This window comes from Gobius niger, assembly GCF_951799975.1.
Source record: "Gobius niger genome assembly, chromosome: 1".
In the NCBI taxonomy this organism is placed as follows: Eukaryota; Metazoa; Chordata; class Actinopteri; order Gobiiformes; family Gobiidae; genus Gobius; species Gobius niger.
The window spans coordinates 60,591,796-60,614,478 of record NC_136852.1 but is presented as its reverse complement, the minus strand read 5'-3'; the positions used below and the strand labels follow the sequence as shown (position 1 = coordinate 60,614,478).

Genomic DNA, 22,683 nt, shown 5'->3' with positions numbered 1-22,683 from the left:
CCTCTCCTGCACTGCCAACTCACATCTCCTTCAAACAGGACAGGGAGGTGCAAGTGAACTTTTCCCTCCCTCAGCCTTCTCCTCTCCATCAATTAACTCTTTGGGGGACAATTCATCGTCACCTGTCATTTTCCAGACAACTTCAAACACTGGTAAAATGAATTACTTTACCAGACATTTGACAGAAAATCAGAATGAGATTATAATTTGCACTTGTGTTTATGGGTAAAGAGACTGTCACACAGAAAAGATGCTCTGACTGATGTAAAGGACACGACCCAGATTTGTCTGTGGAGAGACATTCTTCATGCCTGTTTCACCTATTAATGAGATGTGAACGGTGGGCCAAAGAATTCATCTTAAAGTTCTGAGCTGTTGAAACAGACATCTCAGCAAGCTGCTTTAAGCACCTCGACTCACCCTTTGTCTCCTGCACAGAGCTATGGCAACTTTGATCTCATTCAGGATGCCGAGAGGATAACTGTGTGGGTGTGCATGCAGTGGGGGTTCTCCTGACCCCTTCAGAGGGGGTTGTGTCACGTCCAACCTGATAGTGGTGTGAATGGGGAAACAGAAAAGATGAATACAGCAATTGATAAATAGCGGAACATGAGTGTGTTGTTGTGGATGCCTTCAGTCCCAGGAGAGGGCCTTCCTAACCTCGGCCTTTCTTCTGCTGGAGACCCTAGAAGCAAAGGGAATGTTGCGCCAGCTAACAGTGACCCTTTGAAGAGATCTACACCAAATCACACAGCATGCCTGGAATACTTTCTGCTGCCATTCATGGGAAGGTGCACATGGTCGCAAATCACAACTGCCACATCCATGTTATTTATCTAATTCCAGGTAGGGTGACCACCTGTCGCTGTTTTGGATGTACTGCATAGATTTTTAGGCCTCTACCCCATCCCACTTTTTCTTCGATGCCTTGTGAACTTTTTGTGCATTTGGATGAATATTGCTTGTAGCTCATAAAATATCAAATTTTAGCTTCTATTTTGGTTTGCAAGCCCTATGTCTGAGGTTGTTCCGACAATACTGCCATTTGACATCATGCCTATAGCACAGATTTTTCAGGTATCGGTATCGACAAGTACCTGAATCAAAACCTATCAGATACTATATTGTAGGACCCAGTACAGATGCAAGCCGCAGCTGCATACTGTGCCATGGCTGGACTGGATGTGGAGGCTCTGCAGACACTAAAACCTCTAATAATCACAGCATATACAGTTGTGTTACTTTATGTTTCCTTCGTTTAGTCTTTAGAGTGGAAACAGAACAGCAGAACCAAGTAGTGCATGGACTTTCTTTATTACGCTTTAACCTCTTAACCCCCACTTTAACCAAGATCTTGCAGCCTATAGACCAGGGTAACATTCGAAAACTAAGCTCTACAAAACTGACTTAAATGGATCTTTTTCCTCTGTGTTGTCATCACATTTGTTGCTCTTTTGTTGTGTTTTTGTCACATTTTTGTCACTTTTTCTTCAGACAACACACACATCATAAGTCTTCAGGACAGTGTGCAAGTATAGTGTTAAAGCACGCAGGTGTAGACAGGCCGCATCGTGCCTCTGTCCCAATCAAAAAACTTTACAGAGGGAGCGCCGTTTGATGAGCATCAGGAAGCTGTGGGCCACAGCGCTGTTGCGTGAGTGAGGGTGTGTTTGTGTGTTTTTTAGAGACACTTTATTAACAAGTAATGCCTTGGCACTGGACTCAGGTTTTCATTTGAGTTTGTGTGCCAGCTGGAGTCAAAGTGGAGTCAGTCGATCAGAGCTGTAGGCGCTGCACTTTCCACATGTGAAGGCCCTGCACAGGTGAAAAACACTTTAATGACAGCTAAGTGGTTCTAGTTCCATTATTAATCTGTCACAGGGTGGTGTTGAATAATACAAGACAGATGTTAATCTTGTTAATAAAACATATCATCGTGACTACCTTCTCTGATACAAATCTGTAAACCTCACAGCAGGTCACCGTTACCTTTGACCCTACTGTACAGTATTATAATAGGCCTATGAAAGATCTCTGATGATCAAAATAATAGCTGATATTGTCTTGTGTCAATCATCATAGTCACAGCTGCTTCGGCCAATTATTACGTTGAATAATAAATAATAATGGCACTTTTGTTTTCTCTGAGATCAGTAAAATACTGCAGCCTAATTATACTGAGCAGGTGCAGGATGCAGTATGATGCACACCATTACACAAGCTATAATGTTTTACAAACTTAAAGAGTAACTGATGCCTAAACAACTTTGCAAATGTCAAAAATAGAGACAATTATTCCACAATATTATTGCCCCATACAAACAATTTACCAACAAAAAAATACATGTTAATTTAGGTTTATCAAGTATGAGAACTCTTTCACAAGATTTTTTTTTTTTTTTACAAGTGCTGTTGATTATTCATGACATGTTGTTTGTGATTTTGCCATAAGTGTGCACTTGAATAGTGTTTAATAGCAGCCAAGCAGCTGAGCACGGACTGGCCCGTGATGTGTTGCCACTACGCTGCTGTAGTAAAGTTCACATTTGTGCTGTTATGGGCCTGCGCAAGTGGAATGCTTTCAACTTTTTCTGATACAAAGTTGTGCCAAAAGCATTTTCCTCTTTGTATTTCTTCGAGGCCATTTCAAAGCAAAACGCAACACATGCTGTCATTCATGTCCTGATGGACCATTACACTCATATCAGATCAGTGCTTTTGATGTGCCGCAGTAAATAGCAAGCGCAAGCCTGTGAAGGATTCGCAATGCAGTGCGTTAATTGACAAAGACCTATAGCAATTAGGCCGCTATAATTGGTGTGTGACTGTCAGTGCAGTCACGCAGTTTATTACTCCGATGTTTACTGAGCACAAGTGTAAAAGCGCATTGACATGGTCAGCCAGCTTAACCCACTTAGAACATTAGGCTACTCCAATGCGCAATATGCATTATGGCTATTTTCAATAGCAAATGCTAAAGACATACAGTATTTTACTTTTGAGTGGCCTTAAAGCCAAGAATAATAACACGTTTAAAGTGCATTTGAGAAGTGTTTGTTTTTCTTTTTTATTGGAAACTACTATGGTGATTATGTCATCAGTAAACACTGCATTTTTATAAACTCTCTAATTGAAACCTGTCACTCGTGTGCCTGTGTTTTTTTTTTAACTTTATGCTGAAAAAAAGACTTGGCAAACTAAAGGTACTTTCCAGCTTTTTCCCTGCTTAGTCATTTCACTTTATTGCAATAAAAATTACATTAGTGGTGGTGCTGATGTTGCTATATAAAAGTTGCTAATAGTCGAATTATAATTTCAGCTCTACACCACATAGATATTGAGGTACCAGAATGTGAGCAAAATAAGACAGTTTTTGGCTCTAAAAGTTGATGGAGAGCACAAACATTTCACTAATGGAGTGAAGCATGTTAGGTAGTCAGTAATGAGGTGACTGTTTGAAGAAGAGACGTGATAATGAGTCCATGGTTTACATCTTGAGAATTATGCGTTTATTGACAGGATTGTACAGGTTTGTGACGGGACAAACACAGCAGGCAAAGGAACAGATGGCTCTCTTCATTTAGCAGACCTCCGTGTTCTCTTGTCCCATGAGAAGTTTGCCCCATAGGATTTCACTCGAGGCTTCGAGCTCCTCTTCTCTGTTACTTCATAGCTCCAACCTGGAAAAGCAAAACAACATCAGAGTAAGTGATGGGGAAGAGGACGTCATGTATATTCATTTTGGCTGCAGGCCAACCACAATGAGGTGTAGACATCAACAGGCTGTGCGGAGTCAGATCTGCGCTAATCGCTTTGGTGGTGCAATAAACAGAGAACACCGCTTTCCTTTGCTCACTTTCAACAAACTTTCCCAGATGGTCTAGGTCTGAGCCCCAGTGAACTTGGTATGTAGCAGAACATTTGATTACTTTTCATTTTAAGTCCAACTTCTCATATTGTTGCTACGACAAGGATTTGTTAATTATGAGTGTCTCCTGCCGACCCTAATAAATAGCTTACACTGCATGGAAGACAACTAGCCAAAAGCAGATTAATAACAATGGCACTCTTTTACATTTAGAAGACTTAAGACATTTAACGTTTAACTTTAACTAAGCACGGGCAGGAAACTCATTCTGGGTTGAGGGCTGAAACTCAGCAATCAAAATAAAATCAAAATATTATTGTCAAAAACTGCTCAATAGATAGATAAATAATAATGAGCATTGTGGTATATGAATACATATCATTTTGATGTGATATGACATGTGCGGCTGCCCACTGCTCCTTATGGGTCGTCCCAGCGGCGTCAAAGGATGGGTCAAATGCAAAGGACAAATTTCGTTGTACAGTTGTGGTATAATGACAAATAAAGCACCTTAACCTTAAATCTGCAACATGTCAAAGTTGTTTATTACCATTTTGTTAAAGGCCCAGAAAATGTCACTAAGATAAATATTAATACAAAACCTCACCTCAGCTCCAAATGGGCTTTGATTTTTATAGTGTTTCATGCTGCTAGTATTATAGGAGTTTTTACTGTGTTCTGTTTCCAATGGATCCTTGATAAGACATCTGTTCAGTGTGTCACCTGTATTCACATCTTTAAGACAGTGAACACAAGTACACAAGCTTTATTACGTTAGTGCTTTATTACATACTCAGCTGTGAGTCACAATAGTGCTTAATTACTCTCTACTGCCAGACTGAACTTTTTGTTTAAACTCCCGCTCTGTTGTGCACTTGTTGGAAAGTTTGCTTCACAGTGTTGTCATTGCTCAATGTTTTTGTTTTCATCAGGTTTGGGTTAGTGCCACATGGAGCTTTAGTCTCCTTCTTACACGTGTTTCTCAAAGCCATGCTTCTCTTTTCCTCTACTCATCTCTTCTATAATAAAGTTGATCCCAGTTCATGAACACATCTCGCATATGCCGCAGTCTCACTGTGGGAAATCTGGTGTCCCTGACACATGTAGTCCAACTACTGTACATTATATTGGTCAAAAAATAAGATCATTGCTAGAGCTGGATGGATGTGGCAATTTCTTTTTCTATATTACCATTTTTCTCTGCAAATGCAATGGCGTCGTCCTTGGACGAGAAACTCAGCACCATGTTGGAAAGAGGATCCGCTCTGTAGGGAAAAAAAATATTTTATATGAAGAGCTGAAAAAATACACTTTCCCGCACCATAACCACATAATACTAATACCAATGTTGTATCATTAGCAATATCAGATTATCACTGCTTACGTTGAGGACCAGCCCATGAGTGGATTCTCCCAGCGCTCTCTTGTGTCGAAGTCCATTTTCCACTTCTTGGTGCTGTTAATTCCTGACTGCATTGCACTCTTAGCTGGAACAAAGATGTGCACCTTGCGTGTTTTGATGTGTTCTTCCGGCACACCAGTGAGCGTTGTAATATCCTGCAAAAAACAATAACTATATTATTACTATCCTTAATGCAAACTTATTTATTTGTTTATTTGGTCGGGACAGAACATGTTAATAAACATACATGGATACATGGATGCATGTACAAACTCTCATTCATCCTGACCTATTGTACATGTTTTAGCGGTAGAGGAAACCAACGCAGACACATGCAAACTCCACACAGAAAGGCCCGGTCCAGGTGGGAATCGAACCCGGGACCTTCTATCTGTGAGGAATCGACGACCTTTGATCCACAGACAAAAAATGTCCACCGTTTCAGTGAACGTGAACGAGACGATCATTTGTTTTACGGTACTAAAACTGCTCCACTTGGAGAGCACTGAACTCCATTATTTTAGGATGAACGCCGACATTTATGACAGTTTTAATGCCTTTAGAACCAACACTCGAAGATGAATAGCAGTGTTGAACAGGACCTGCATGTCATATTTAATGTGTATTGTGTTTTTTTATGCAGCCATGCTTCTTGTAAAGGCAAGACAAGATAACTCATCTTTTTCCCTGTTTCCAAAGAAAACAAGCGGTACTGTCAAGAAAGGGTCATCCAGAGTTAGCATGGAGGTGTTAAAGGCTGACAAAGTCTGTCTGAAAGTATTTAGGTATAAAAAGATCATTATCTTCAATCTTAACATTTATTTAGTACTTGCATCAAGCACTAAAGACCAGAGTGAGAGTGGTACTATCAGAAGTGGAGAAACCAACAATAAAAAGGTGAAAAAAAGCAATGAATGTGAGGCAAATGTGTTTCGTGGGGTGCCAAGCCGGGAATCAGTAAGTTTCGCCAGCACAACAGAATAACTGCACATTAATCTTCTGGATTTTTGTCTCGTATTGTTGATTGAACTATACATCTTTGTACGCCGGAGTTTATGCTGTTCATTTAACTGTAGCATAATACGAAACTGGACATCAACATCAATTGTTTCTTTGTGGCTGCTGGTGTGAAAATAACGATTTAAAATAGATCCTTATCCCTGGCGATGGTGCTTTCATTCAGCATAGTTTGCTTTGGTGTGAAGCATGGTCACACAAATACTTTGCATAGATGGAATAAATATTGTAATGACATTTTTAAAACCATTGCTTTTGTTTTTAATACACATCTATGCAACCTTTGAATTGATCGAGGCCCAAGCAGGCCACAACAAGCTACAACAAGCTACAGCCACCCAGGACTGAGGCCATTCAGGGCACTCTGCTTTCAGTACAAGAATCTAACACATTTCAATGGCCATTACAACTTCAAAGAATAAAATGTTCATCATTGTTTATCATCCTCCAGTTGATTTGTAGAAAAGGGGTCTCTTTGCGTGAACTCCAGATAAATGCTTGCTTTTTCTTTGGCCGGAGCTTGCAATGGTATTTCAGACTAGTCAATTACAGCTTCCACTTCTAAAACACACCACACTCAATTTAATCAAAAATAAGATCTGTGCAAACAAAAGATTGTTCAAATAAAAGGAAAAGAGGACAAAACAGAACATAAAGGGGGGAGAAAAACTTCCCCAGTGCTAGGTAATTATTTCCGGATGCCCCATCTACTTAACCTTAACAATTCCTTCTTGTCAGAGAAGAAAACGGCGTCAGAAGAAAAGTGGGCACCGATCACACAATAACAAGCCGAACTCCCTCATGTGCTGTAGGTAAATCCTCATGTGTTCAGCCTTTTAAGTCCAAAAGAACTACAACAAAAACTGAAGTGGGAAAGCTTTGAAGCAGTTGGCAGGGGCAAAGTAAAAAAGTACATATATGAGTAACACATTGATGTTAAGTCATCTAGCATGAAAAAGTTGCAAAAACAACAGTGGAGGTAAATCTAATTTGCAGTTGAAATGTTAAGCTGTTCGTGCTTCTGAAAGTCCCTTTCTGAGGTGCGCAAGAAATGATGCCCCTGGGAGTAGAAGGCCAGACGATGGTTACGCGTATGTACGTTACATAAAGCATAACTGACACATGAGGCCCATGTATGGTGAACTTGTGCAATAATTTGTCCAGATGTAGCAGACCTTAAATCACATTTTAGGCATGGATGAGCACAAAAAGTCCTTCGTGAATGAGGGAAGGATGTGTCAAAACAAAAGCTCTGCCAGATCACTGAAAACACTCTGCTCATTATCTGCCATTGTTTGCAAAAGTAGAGTCTAGACTTCGATGATACTTGCATGCATTACACTGAAAGCTAGGAGGGTTATCAGCATAACAGACTGAGCCACAATGCCCAGCTTTACAAAGAGGACGATTGTGACTGGAATGTGCTGTGTTCCCAGGAAGACTAGAGCAGACCATCACAAAAGGAAAACCCACACGGTGGGCACTTTTCTTCTGCTGCGTACAGGAAGCAAAATGAGAACTATCAAGTTTGACACTATTCACAGGGCCTTCACAGGGCCTACAATACCTGGCCACGCAGACAGAAAGGCTGGCTTAAGAAAGGCCCAAAGCGCTGGTATAGTCTCTGTCACGTGAAAGCGTGTCCATATTTGTGACACTTCCAGGCGATGAGCCAAATAAAGAGCATGGGGGCTTGTCGCTGTGGGGCCGCTGGGCCTACCACAATGCACCAACAGAGACCTGCGCTGGCAGAGGCTGAGTAAACAACAGCACATCCAACTATGATACTGTATGGCACGAGAGAACAAAAGCTGATATGAAGAAGTTTGACAAGCACAGCAGCCCACATTTAAACAACTTTTCCACAACAGAGAGTGAGGGAAATCCAGCGCACTCATCTTCAGGTTTATTCGGGTGAACATTAGTCCAAGTATTGTCTATGGGTTAAATGAGGTCTATTGTATCTTTTGATCCTTTATTCTGTTGGGACTTTTCACTAAATACTGGACTATTTTAAGAAACACGTTCAACATGGTCGCATAGACAGACATCTTTGTCCACTGCTCTGCTCTGACCTCAGATCACTTCACACATACAGTCAGTCTGGATGATTTGTTGGCGTTTCCTGCAGATCATTTTCCACAGTTTATATAGTGGAATATAAAACCAATTCTACCTGCACCGCGGCATAAAATACACTCGATAGTCTTTCTAATACTGTTTCCAGATCCGGTCACAATGCACAGACACTTGAGTTTGCGAAACAGGAATTGCAGGCAGATAAGTAATTTAGCCTGCATTTGGAGAGTGCAGCGTGGAAAGGTATTGAAGTATATGACCGTGCAAAGCAACACAGTCACAGCCACTGATGAAAACATTGTCTGACAGTTGGAGCAGCACAGATTCAAACAGGGGCTAAATGAAGACATAACTTTTCCTTGAATACTTTACTGCCCATGCGCTTAAGAGTTAAATGGCCTCGGCACATCACAACATTACTCAATACTCCCTTTGTGATCATTTAGAGGAAGGGGATTATGTGAAACCTTAAACAAACCAGAAATAGGGAACTTCTTGTCAGTGTCGGGAATGATCCAAGTGGGCGCTGGATGTAAAAACTGTTCTGTCTTGTCATCAAAGAGTTTAATGTGGGTCGTTTTTCAATCCAGCACTTAAGAGTAAATGTCACTTGCATCAATATAACTTTTTAGCAGTTCAGGGCTGTTAAAAACTTCACTTTATTTGATGAATTCATAAAAGATGAAGATTTTATTATTTGTTTTGTTTTTCATTACAGTAAATCAACTCTTACAGCTGTTTAGTGACAACTCTGATTACAAAACCATTTGTATGAATATTATGAAGTAATAGTCCACGTGTTGATGCCTAAACCTCAGGAAGGCAGCCACAAGAGGGTCGGGGGGTCAAGCGGGCTGAATCATTTTAAGTCAGCATGTGGTGAAAACCCAAACACATCACCCTTAACCTCTCAGCGGCCGACCGTCTCACAGACCAAGAGCCTCACTCAGCAGCTTGGGCCGGTTCCCACCTTTGCACAGCTTTGAAGTGGAAAAGCAAAGCAATTACTGATTGGACATAGCGGACGTCTCTTTCAGAAACAAATATTATCCCGCTTGTGTGCGGCCGGGAGCAGTGGAATACGAGGGAACACAGAGCAGCTGGCGTGAGGGTCATCTCCAATCTCACATTTCACTTGCTGCTGGGACAAGCCCATGTCAAGACTGTGCCCACATTTGTCGATATCAGACATGCCATTCCACGCATCATCACGGCTCAACTACATTTATCTACTGCTGTTGTCCTTGTAAACCTGGAACCACAACACAGAAGAGCTACAATTCATCTGGCTTCAAATCCACTAGTCGCCCTCGACCTTTGATCAAAGCACATGACACTATGTCAAAATATGAACAGTGAGGGACTACTAGGTTATCTCGACATATCGCCTTTAATACATTACTCATATACTTTAGTATCACAAAGTCAACAATGTCAGTAAAGTGTGAAAGTAAAGTAAATTCAAACACATTTTATTGTTTTGTATCAATCATTATGCATCATTTTAAACTATTCCTTTGTATAACTATTGCAGTTTGAAAATCAGAGTAGGAAATTACTGATTAGAATCTATGGAAGATGCAAAAGTATTCTTTATGATCCCATCTAAAACATCACAGCATAGCTCCAAACTTCCTGGTCGCTCGCGCTGACAGGGCTGAGGAGGGCTCTTAGAGTCTCTGTGTTACTGAATGAAATACTGTTTAGTGGATGATACCTAATAAAAGCCCCTGTCCACCCTTCACTGACCACCATCCCTCTATTACCAATCTGGGCTGGAGATTCTGATAAAAGCGCCACACAAGAGGGCGCGCAGACAAAACACACACTTATGTGGTGTGTGCAAGAGGGGGTGGGCTGCAGGCTGTGCCCTGTTCCACTGTAGGTCAGTCCTCCTGACTGAGGCTAGACAGGCTTAGAGAATATGCACTGCAGACTTCCAGACATTAGCAGCATGTGCTAAATATACCCACGCAGTTGGGATAGCAGTCTTTCACTGTCATTACTGTGAGATAACCTATAGTATCCATCCGAGTCTGTGCTAAAATACAACACTAATTGAGTTTTGGGTTGTCTAGGTAAATGTCTGGTCACTCCGACTGAACTTTGTACTTTAACTTAATAATGCACTAATCCCAAAATGTGTTCTACCAATCACCTCTCTCTAAAAAAAACACAACCCAACCTTTAAACACTGCATTGATTTTGTGACATAGCATTCTTTGTGACAATCCTCATTTACAGTTTGAAGCTCTTTTAATTTGTCACTAATTTCCAGCTTTAAAAACCACCAACATACCTTGAAAATCACCACCTCATTTACGAAAAATGCCACATATTTGATCCAGATGTGCTGCTCCCTGCCAACAGATGTCTGACTTCAAATTCATTAGAAACCGAAGCCTTTGAACGAACAAACAACCTGGCCAGAGCCATCGCCGTAGAATACATGTTCATGAGTTCTGGCAGCTCCTCTCGCCACAGTAACTGACCACTGCTGTCTCATAAAAGTCTAGTGCCTTTGGAGAACTCTATAACTGGAGCAGTAACGTGATGGTGTTGTCTTTATGTGCCGTGCTTTGGGTCTCAACTCAGACATACAGTACGTTAGAAAAAATTGCTCCTAAGTAGAGGTCCCGGCAGTTGTCTCAGTAATGAGGGGTTAAGCGGTACATGGGGAAGCCTAGACATTTGTGGATCTGCATCAGTGGTGGCCGGTCCAAATCCTGGGAGCTGCTCAGCATGCTTAATGTAACAGTAATTAACAACAAAAGAAGGTCGCCTTGGGCTTATGGGCCTCACTCCCACAGCTCATTCTTTATGGATATAAACAGAAAGGCATTCAATTCAATAAACACATTTTAATGAGGTTATTGACAGGGACAAGTAACGGATGAGTAATGGACTCAGTAAATTAAAAGCATTGTCTAATTTCATGTCACTGAAGAAAAGGATTTGAAAGAACAATTTCAATACTAAGAACTAGAGGCCGACCAATATGGGTTTTTCTAAGGCCGATGCCGATATTTTGGGATGTTATTTGGCCGATGCTGATATGCTCGGCCGATATTTTTGACTATTTTTTTACTTGGCCGCTCCAGCACTGGCCGATTTTATTTTATTACTTTAGGTGATCCAACCATAGTTTCTGTCCCAGCTTTGATTAGTTGTCGTTAGCATTAGCATATTGTTACTAGCCGTGGCATTTTGTGCGGCGATCAAAAATACATTAGTGGAGGTTAATACTATCTCAGCGATTAAATTCTCCAGATTCTGCACTTCAAAATGACATGCATGCATATTGACGGAGGTTTAGTGAAACTTGGGTTTAACAAGTGGGTGACAGTGGCGCAGATGGTAGAGTGGGTTGTCTCATGATCGGAAGGTCGGGGGTTCGAATCCCACCTCCTGAAGGTGCACACTGTCGTTGTGTCCTTGGGCAAGACACTTCACCCACAGTGTCTGCGTACATTGGAGTATGAACAGCACTCAAAGTGCTGTAAAGCGCTTTGAGTGCCTAATGTAGGTGGAAAAGCGCTATATAAAGTTGAGACCATTTAACAAACTTGAAGCTAACCAATTTTCATTTTAATGTTTCTCACCTCCTATATATCGGCTTTTATCGCCGATAGCCAATATTGTATAATCCCCAAATATCGGCCCGTTATATGGGTCGAACTTTAATAAAAACTATTCACAACTATGCAATAGAGAATTCTCTATAGATAGAGATCTCAATAGAGATCTGCCAATAGGGCTACTCCATCTAAAATGCAGCTTTTATTTGGATTTTTTTCTGTGAAGCATTTTTGAAGTATGGCTCTAAAAATAAGCTTGTTTTTCTTAACCCAAAAACTCCTAATTAAATAAAACATAGAAATATAAAAAATATAACAAATACCTAATTATGCGTAATCATTTTTAAAAGCATTGTCAGTTCCCGTGGCATAAAATGTGAACGAACCTAAATGGCCGCGTGGAAACCCCATGTTACCCCTACGAGGATCACAACACGTTTGATTGGTCTGACCAGAAAGCAATTCACGCTCATTGAACGGCGGCTGAATACTAGCGTGCTAACAAACGCTGAATGCCCCAGAGGGAAAGCCCTGGCATCGACCTCTTCAGTGAGATGCGGCACACTGTACTGTAACAGCTGAGGGCCTCTTTTCAGCCTGTCTGGGCCAACATTAGAGCACTTTCCGCCATCGCCAGCCACAGCAGGCCACAAAGGAACCTCTGTAGCCCACAATACTGAAGTGGCCACTGTCCGTTTGGTGAAGCTGGGGGAGTCTCTAGTTTTTTTCTATGCAAGCTCCTTTTTATACCCCCTCCTCATTTCTAGAGGCCCATTTTTCCTTTCTGTCGTTTCTCTCAGTGTCCCTACTGAGAGGATAGAGACAGAAGAACTGCCCAGCCAAAGATTTTGTCTGCAAGTATGCTCTACACGCAGCCTGCAAACTGGATTTCATATCAATAAAATTCATAACATTAATACAATTGCTACACACAGTTGTCTTCCAACTTGCAACATCCAGGCTTATGCGGTTCTTTTGCAAAGAAATTAAATGTTTCAAAACAATGGCATTGTCTCCATTGAAGAACTTATTTTCCAAAGGAATAAAACTAGTCCGTAATAGTTTGTATATGGTTTTAATTCCATAGAAACAGCCAAATTAGAAGCTTTACTCCTTTGCCCTTTAATTACTTGTAGACAAAATCTGTACATTTATTCATAGTTTTAGTCCTTATTACTTCTTACTCATTTGCTCACTTTTTTCACTCGAGATACAGTACATAACCAATGTCTTCATGAACCTAATCTCAGATGCATGGAAGTGCCAATGTTACTCTATGGGAGAAACGTGTATGTTTTTGAGGGAAATCTCTGAACAGAGAATCAACAGAAGTTTTATACAATCAATACTTGTGAGGGAATAGGTCTTTTCAACCCACTTATCACTTGCCCGCTGTGCCAGCTATTGAGTCTGGTGACCATGGCATCAACTACATTTCTAAAGCGGAGCAAGCTCGAGCCAACGGGAAGCGGAGTACCAATCAGCGAAGAGCAGACGTCTGCTGTTGTTGTTGTGGTGTTATTAGTGGTTCTGCACTGATATTTGAACAGGGTTATAAATTACGAAACTCACCAACTGTCATCGTGTTTTTGGCCGACACGTGACGGCAAATAAATGAATCTGAGTTCACACGTCCGTTAGAGTTTGGCTCGAGCAACGAATTAGGGCGTGGTGCCAAAATCATTCTGGACTTGCCAGGGTGCAACATCACGCATATGTCTTTGAAAATTTCTCACCATTTTTGGAAATGAATTGGACCATAGATCATTGGTGCAAATAGAAAATATTGAACTTTGTGACAGTTTTTGTTTCATGTGGATTTGCCCATAAATTATATTCATAAACCGAGCCATACCAACCGTAGTTACCACTACATTTTGCAATTGAGCCCATTAGCAAATTTGGGGAGTTCCTGTGAGTTCCTGAAATGAATTCATAAAAACATGATCAACTTTTAAGCCTTAATGTAGATGGAAAGGCTTGTGTGTATTCAATGAAAGCTATGACACAAAAAGAAAAGAAAATAGACAATTTTGGTGCAACACAAAAGCTCCCAACCATTCTTGGAAATGTTCAAAACAGGAATGTCGAATCAGAACACAGTCGACCCAATAACAACTAAGCTGTGTCACGTTGACCACAAGGGGAAACTTACCAGTTTCTCATCAACCGTAATAAGTTGCGTGTCCTGTCCTGATTTCTCTGCCAGCCTTGATGTTGATGTGCTTGTAGACCTGAAAACCATGGGACAAAAACATGAATGGTGAAACAGAAATGACACAAACAACCGATGTGCTTCCACCGCACGTCTTGGAGGAGGCACAGAGTGCAGAGGAGGGACAAGAAGGGAATCCCCGCTACCTATTACTTCTGTTTGGTGAATCTCTGGCAGACTTTCTCATCCTAATAGCGGGACCAGCTTAATGCTGGCTCTGGTCAAATGTCTGGCGAGCACTGTGTAGCTCTTTGTGATCATGTCGCCACACACAAATTGGCCCAGCCAAGAAAGGGCAATGCAAGTGCAAATTATTGCAACCCAGTTAGTCTGCAAGATATTTTCTACTGTGATTTGACATGTATTAGCACATTTTCTTTTTATTCAGAAACAACTTGGACATACCAAAATCTATCTGATTAACAATAAATAAACAAAGTCACCCAATGCTTTTATTCATCATTTTAATTTCTAACATTGTTTAGTTCAATGTTATAAATTATCTTCGATTTGGGGAGCATAGGATTTTCAATGTCAATATCAATGATCAAACTGTTTGATATCAAACAAATCCATTCAAATCCATTTGCTAAAGTAAATGTGCACGCTCGTGATGGGTTCTTTTCATACTCCGTGTGATGGTGCACAGTGACAGGGCGCCTAAGACATAAATAAAACAAAATAAGGCGAAGTTCCTTGAATGCCAATATGAATTATGTTTTAGAAGCCACTCTAGAGGATAACAAATGTTTCCGATGAGACGCGTTTTATCTAATAAAGTTATCGTCTCGCCACTTATTAAGGATGTCGTGCAGCACAGGACACCATGATAATTATGTGAATGTTTAATTGTGTTATCCCATTAAACTCGTTTAAGAACTTCTAAGGTCCAGTTTTAGCTATTCATCAGACAGGTCAGGTAGTTAGTATCACGTGGTAGGGAATACTGCTTTATAAAAGATATTATTTATATAAGACTTGCGACATGCTAGGCTATGTTTGTTGCCCTGATATGCTAGCCCTTTGCTATGCTACGTTTTACAACAGCCTCTGTGATATCTGCACCACCGCGCTGTTGGATCTAGGCTGACTATTTCCCTGGGAATAATTAAAGCATGATAACACGTTTACCTGAGAGGCTGTAGAAACCATTTCGAAGCTGCACTTGTCAAAGATAAACGTCCCAAACCTAGAAGTGACATTGAAGACGCCATGTTTGTTGTCAATTGCAACGTACGGAAAGCAGAATGGGACAAACGCGGTCGGCTGGGATGCCGGAAAGAGTTGGCAGGAAATGACTGTATAAAGTTGTTGCCAGAAGTTAAAAAGGCAAAGCGTGTCACACATTTAGTAGGACATGCCCAGACAGATCAGACCGTTATGCGGGTCAGATGTCAGGTTTATGTCAAAGAGGTAGCAACAGTGCTTGTAAAATAAAATGAAACCCATGAAAACATACACTTCCATGGTTCATAAGTCTACTCTTCATGCTCATTAATTCATATAGATTTGTGCTTGTTTCTTGTAGCTTTATTCTTAATTTATAGTGATGGTTTCTGGATAAATAAGCTAGACTCTATAGACCTTCAATCACTTATTGGCTACGTTTAGCAGACTCAAACGTTTAGTTTCCTGATATTGTCTAACATGTAGAATAGCCTATTGGCTATTGAAAGAAAAGGGCACCATAAACAACATAAACAAAAACGAATTTATTGTTTCACTCTTCATATCTGTACAAATACCATCAAACTTTGTATGTACATATGACATATACATAAAAAATACAAAACTATATTTCCATAACAGAAATTATTTATCCTGTGATTTGAAATAGTATTTTGAAATAGAGAGACTGTATCAAGTACCACAGTGTGTGAACTTACTGCTCTGTAAGCATACTGACCACATTGGCATAATGTCTGAACAGTTTTGGCACAATGTTTCCAAAATAATCCAACCAAAATCAAACTCTGCTGTGTGAGTGGAAACACAGCAATGCTAGAAAGCAATGGGTAAGCATACCCCACAGAATATAAAAAGAGCTAAACTCAAAACAAAGAAATATTCTATTTTTTCCTACTTCTGTTTCACCACTGCAGTGTTGCTCATGGTTAGAGCTGCCATCACCAGAATCCCTTTGGTCAGTTAGGTGTTATTATTGTAAACAAACCAGAAAAACAATTCTGTACATCAAATGATTGATATATTGCCAATAAATAAAGACAGCCTAAACATGCATGTACGTGACATAAACATAGTGATAAAGATTTGACAGCGACAAGCAGATTTTTACAGCTCACGGAATGCAATTTACAGCTTGTAGAAGGGTCCACTTGCATGGTACATGACAAATAAATAACACTGCTTCTCTTTGGACAAATATATTTCTTCATGTTAAAAAATGAAAACAGAAGGCAACAACAATAAAACTGGAAATGAGTGGTAATGCGATATATAATGGTAAATAGTAAGCTTAACAACATAACTGTATAAATTATAAAACACAAAAAAGGTACAGTATAAATAAACATCTAGCAAACTGAACTATATGTATACTTCCTTTCTTTAAAAATAAATAAGCATATAATGTACAGTATGGACATACAACTGTTTCCCTATAGTGATTGGGACCTATCCGTCCAGAACAGGAAGTAACTGGACAAAGGTTGTGTAGTCTGAGTCATCATCATCTTCCTCCTCCTCTTCTTCCTGGTCTTCTGTAATGGCTAAATGGGAGAATATACGGCAGCTGTTGTATGAAATTGTCCACAACAGCAAATAATATTACTCAATCTTGAATTAAAAGAGCAAAGCCCCTATTATTTTTTAATAGTGTTCATGTATTTATTTAATAGACTCATCCCCTCAGCCTAACAGCACATACAGTGGATGGAACGGAGAGAAGCACAGATGGATGGAAAGGGGGAGGAGAGGGGTTCACAGGGTGAGTTAAAGGGGGCTGAGGCTCAGGGATCCAAACGCTCAGGTCTCTTTTGAGCAGATTCCTGGAAGCAGACACACACAACACAAAAATGCTCTGGTGGTCAGGGAGTTGCAAGCTCATTTTGCACAGCTAAATATCGCTTTGAGAGAACTGTGTCATAGCCTTATTGCAGGAAGCGGGGTAAAGAACATTTACACAGTTCTGAGGTATTTCCTATTCTTTTACATAGGACATTTCCATTAGACATATACAAAAGACACAAGCAAGAGCAACAATGAAAATAAAAAAAATCCAGGCATTCCTTAAATCCATATGGATTTGTCATTTTAAAAACACATTCAAAGGACTTAATAAAAGTTAACACTGTGTTAACTTTTTCTTTCCAATGCTGGGATGGTCAGTTGGAATATGCACCTACAAGTTTAGTATTTAGCATATATCATGTCACATTCACTTAGTTCATGAGGTGATTATGAAATTGGTCCAATGGATTGCTCTATAACTATGAGAATTCTAACACATTTTTTTACCTCTAGGTTTGTGGACATTTGTGGAATTATGTTATACATATGGCCTAATACGTATGTATTTTATATTGTAGCTGCTGACATGGCACCAATATTACAATCACCTTATGCACATTCAAGTTCAGATCCAAGACTTATGTCAGATGTTGATAGTGATATATGTCAGGGAAGCAGTGCATTTTGTACTGAATCATTTAGCACACAGAAACACAACACTGACTAGTGACATAAAAATAAAAAAAAACACCAGAGACTTTTGGCTTTACACTGCCAAACAAGACTGGTGCGTTTAGTTGAGTTTTGTTAAATAACTAGGCAGAATCTTTCAGTCATTGTCAGTAATTCTGCTTTCAATAACTCAAATGTGAAACACGAACATATGCCAGCGACAAGACAATGTCATGCATCTTGTTCCATTTCAAAGTCCTTTGATGCTTATGTGCTTGTGGTGCTGAGTGGAGCAGGGTACAAATGGGTAGGGGTGCTCTTGAAGGAAGGAAAGCAACACCAAATACTGTCTTTTGGTGAAGGGGCTGGGAGTTTTTCACAATTTTGTTTACTTACAGTTGCAAGATCCTGAGTGCTTAACTTCAAGAAGAACCCCCATCGAGCAAGCAGCCTGCTTCATGGCACATTCACTGGGGTATGTAGTGTTGTCACTGGCACACACTGCCTCGTCAGTCCGGCTCTCTGGACAGCTCTCATCACACAGTGAGCACCGCCCCCGACTCATACGGGAGTCCCACAGACACTTCTTCCCGCCGCTACACTGGATGTCCTCACACGACTTGGCCTCTAGGAAAAGAGAGAGCAGGAGTTACCTTCACGAAAACCTTTTCTAAAATACATAAAAGCTTTTCAAGCAGCAGATGACTATCAAGAGGCTTGGACCAGTAAGCTAGAAGAATAAACTAAATCCTGTTTTATTGGGGCTGATTTTGTGGTATTTTTAAGACTTTGTGATTTAAAATGACTGCTTTCTGGATACAATTTGACTCAAATAATAACTTGAAGCATGTCTTCATGGCCCCCAGCACTGAGCTGCTTTACTCTCTGTTTCTCCAGTTCCCATATGGAATAGAGCTGCCAACATCAGGAAATAATAAGATGTCTATCATCTCTTGTGCAAACACAAGTAACTACTAGCACACAGAGTTTGTGGACCCCCTTCACAGAGGAATGTTGGCAGGATGAGGAGTGAGTAACTTCAGCCAGAGCGCTCGCAGTGGGACACTTACTGATGCATTTGCCCTCATATGCAACGCCGATAGATCGGCCCAGCAGACATGTCGCTCTTCTCAGGTGGCATGCGCTTGCATACACAATCCCGTCATTCCCACATAGGTATTGCTCTGATGACGTCACCTCGGGGCAAATCCGATTACATGTTACACAGTATGCATTATTGGTCTGGTCCACAACGCACGTGGAGCTGCCAGGGCAAAGGACGTCACGGCACGTCTCTGGCAAGACAAAAATATAGAGTAACAATTGATGTGTGAAGTAAGTTAAACAAAAAGGTTAGTCTGGGCTGGGGACGTTTTACATACGCTTAAAAGTAGGCCTACTTACTTTTACACTTGCCCTGGTACTGCACATCCAGGTCTGGGTGACCTTTACACTTTGCCTTCAGCAGCGCGCACTCGTCTTTGTAGGTCTTTCCATCTGAGCCGCACACAGGACCCTTCCAGGTGATGTTGGAGCAGTCCGGTGCGCAGACGCAGCGCGGCTTACTCCTTCTGTTCATCTTGCACCGCTTTCCGGGCCCACAGTCAACATTGTCACACGTTTCTGGAAGAGTACATAAAATGTTATGCGATACTTGTGGAACACTGATAAATAACTATAAGCATGTGCATACATGCTGCGAGCGTCATGTGAGGACAAATGAAAATTAATGCACCTCCACCTTTGCATGGTATGCAATTAGGCGCTCCGCCATTGAAGATCATCCACCTAAAGAGCGTGCTGTTGGGGACGTCTTCTTCGGTCCAAGACGTGCCCAGACGCCCGCTGCGGCAGCACTCCTCTCGGCTCATTCCGGGCATGTACAGGACCTGGCACCTTCCGTTTTTTCCCTGCTGCAGCCAGCAGTTGCCGGCTGTGGATAAAAGAACATAAGCTCCAGTGTGGTGTGCTTAGATGTGCTGCAAAAGCAGGAGGTAGCCTATTAGCAGGCGCGCCCTCCTTGCGTCCCGCGTGCGTCCCCGTATTTTGTCTCGTTTTTTTGTTTTGTTTCTGTTTTATCCTGAAGCACTGTCGTGAATGTAACTATATATCACATGAATTGACATTCTTTTATAATGCAGTCTCAAACCAGAAAGTACAGGAACAAGTGACGCAAGATACGGCGAGGAGGAGGAGGCATTATGCCCAAAGCTTTCTTGTTATCTCTGCACAGAAAGTGGAGTGTCTAGACAGTCTTTTAAATAGCAGCAATTTCTTTGACAAACCGCACTTCTAACGGGAACGCGCTGAGCAACCAAACGCAAAACACAATACACAACAAAACACGCTTTAAACACGATATTGATCTAAATATGAGGTTCAATAATTATATTATATGGTGTCTCTTATTAACACACAGACTGGTTGTACGAAAGATAGACAGCAGCAGGCGCGCCACCAAAGTGTTAACCAAGTGTCCTTAAAAGAAATATCTCTCACTGGCCTATACGAAGTGTAGTTGGTACAATTTCACTCCAACAAAACAATTTAAAAGCTCATTATGTTTTCATAATTAGTAGCATAATAATCATTAATATTGTTATGGGTAAAACATCTGAGCAGAACAGAAGTTGTAGCCTACATAAAAGCTCCCTACTGCACTTCAGATGTCTTGAAGCTGCGGCAGAAACACAACAGCTTTACACAAAACTTATTATGTTGGCTTGTTACATTGACGTGTCCCATACCGCACCTGACAATTCTTACGCACATAAGGGTAAGGGTAGAGACAGTCAGCAGACACATTACGCCCGGACTTTACTCAAGTTCTTCTAAAAGGAGCAACCCTCTCGTGTTTATTTAAAGGTTCAAAATCAAACTTTCCCAAAGTAGGTAAATGTAAGCAAAGGTCTTACCTTGAACTTTTTGATGTTCCATAAGATGACAAAGCCAGAGGAAGAAGAGCAAAGCGCCCGGTTGGAGGTGGTGTTTCAGCATCCCAAACATGATGGATGGAGAGGCAACGCGAAGCTCGTCAGTGACACAGGCAGCGCCAAAGTAATCTGCTTAAGGTGGCAGTGTTGAATAAGTGTCAGTCTGAGAATGCAGCCTCTCTTTTTAAATCTATAAGGGGTCTCGGGTAGACAGTCTTTGGTGGGCGGGATCCTCTTCTGTGGGGGTGGGGAGATTTTTTTTCTTACCAAAGTTCGTTCAATCCTAATCAGGTGACATAGTTACAACTTTCTCCTGCGCGAATCAGCAAATAAAGCATCAACTTCCCAACCAGACAGACAAACTGGTAACTGAAGAACTTATTTGTGACACCAAAGTTATCTTTTAATGTCACAAATTTACCTTTTTGCTAATAGTCTAACCATTGCACCTTGCTTTTACCTCTGCAAATTAAATATTATCATTATTATTATTAGTATTTTTATTATTATTATAACATTATTATTATTATTATTACTATTATTATTATTATTATTATTATTATTATTATTATTAATAATAATGTTGTTGTTGTTGTTAGTTATTGTATCCTAATAATCATGATCATAATAATCCTAATAATCATGATCATAATATTATATTTTATATGTTAAAAAACTGATAATCCAGAGCAGAAGATTGTTTTTCATATATCCACCAACCAGCATGGGTATAAATCTTTTGATGAGGGTAGCCTTTTGGAACGGATCCGTGCCCAGACAATAATAGAGTTCATAGTAGTCCGCAGACGCGCCTCTAATATTAGAACAGACAGTTGTTTGGGTTTCTCTTTCGGGTCAAGCTTTTAAATATAATCAAACCTGTTTCCGAAGAGGCTTCAACAGACAGAGCAGTATGGTGTTGCGTTTCATTCAGTGAGCATTGAGCACACACAAATACGCAGAGAGTGGTGGGCTCTTGACGCGCTGACGCACAGTCTGGTCTTCTTCAGAAGTCCTTGCGCGACCTCTTCAGCGGAACTCGTGTTACAGCTCCACTGAGAGCGCAATGAACAAGATTAAATTCATCAAACATATAAGCATATTAGCTAAAAAAAAAAAGACTAGTTTTTAACATTTTTTTTTCTTTTTCTCCAAAACAGCAGAGGTGTGCAGTGATCAATTAAACAGCAGTGAAATTAACTTCCAAGAATGAATCCAAGGGCAAATGCCACATAGCATTGTTTGAGAAAAAAATGTTCCTTCATGCATTAACCCCCGGCCTATTCACTTTTCGTGCGCAACAACTGCCAGTCTTACATGTAAAACGTCAAAACACGATACAAGCTGGAACAAATTCATTCACACTGATACAGTGGCCTTATTATATAAATATGATATATATACGAGCATTTCCTTTAATGTGATATTTAATAGTGGCGCACAAGAATGTTGGTAGCCTACAGAAAGTTTGTCTGGTAGCTTCATATAATCTGTTCTTCTTTAGCCAAACGTTATCAATAAAAGTTAGAGACCTACAAAGTTATGTGAAAAAGTACACTGCCTGTTGACCCGTGTCATGTTCAGCAATTTGTTGAGTGTCCCCAGTGTGTGATTTGTGAGACGTGTCTTTGAAGAGTTGGAGTTTCCAAAACACCTGACATGCAGTCCACTTCTGCACCACTGTATCAACTTTAAAGTACTGGCTCAAGTCCTAAAGTCATCGAGGGCGATCATCTGTATGGCAGCATTTAACACGAGTGTCATGTGCGCGCCACCAAATTATTAGGCTTCTAACTCGTTTCATGTATTAAATATGTATTTACAGTCAAATCAGGGTTTAAAAGTGCTTGAGATCATCCAAGATTGCATCGACTGCCTATCACCAGTAGTTTATAATACACAGAGTAACAAAACACAGTGGTTTTCGTGTGGGTTGAACATTGTTAGTA

The 22,683-nt window shown here is 40.6% G+C and overlaps 2 protein-coding genes across 3 annotated transcripts; both read right to left on the bottom strand.

The window, feature by feature from the left end:
• Positions 1-3,307: 3,307 nt before the first annotated feature.
• ndufs4 (NADH:ubiquinone oxidoreductase subunit S4) lies at positions 3,308-15,437 on the bottom strand. The gene is made up of 5 exons (XM_079566608.1): positions 15,291-15,437; positions 14,100-14,178; positions 5,253-5,425; positions 5,060-5,133; positions 3,308-3,680 (listed from the first exon to the last, which is right to left on the bottom strand). The coding sequence occupies exons 1-5, from the start codon at positions 15,371-15,373 to the stop codon at positions 3,577-3,579; spliced, it is 513 nt and encodes a 170-aa protein (XP_079422734.1). The 5' UTR covers positions 15,374-15,437; the 3' UTR covers positions 3,308-3,576.
• A 516-nt stretch (positions 15,438-15,953) lies between these two features.
• fsta (follistatin a) lies at positions 15,954-21,070 on the bottom strand. 2 transcript variants are annotated; one of them, XM_079554971.1, is made up of 6 exons: positions 20,717-21,070; positions 19,543-19,734; positions 19,206-19,424; positions 18,872-19,096; positions 18,198-18,428; positions 15,954-16,888 (listed from the first exon to the last, which is right to left on the bottom strand). In XM_079554971.1, the coding sequence occupies exons 1-6, from the start codon at positions 20,805-20,807 to the stop codon at positions 16,794-16,796; spliced, it is 1,053 nt and encodes a 350-aa protein (XP_079411097.1). In that variant the 5' UTR covers positions 20,808-21,070; the 3' UTR covers positions 15,954-16,793. The 2 variants fall into 2 exon arrangements, with proteins under 2 accessions (XP_079411097.1, XP_079411096.1); XM_079554970.1 differs by having other exon boundaries at positions 15,955-16,888; positions 19,537-19,734.
• Between the last annotated feature and the right edge of the window lie 1,613 nt (positions 21,071-22,683).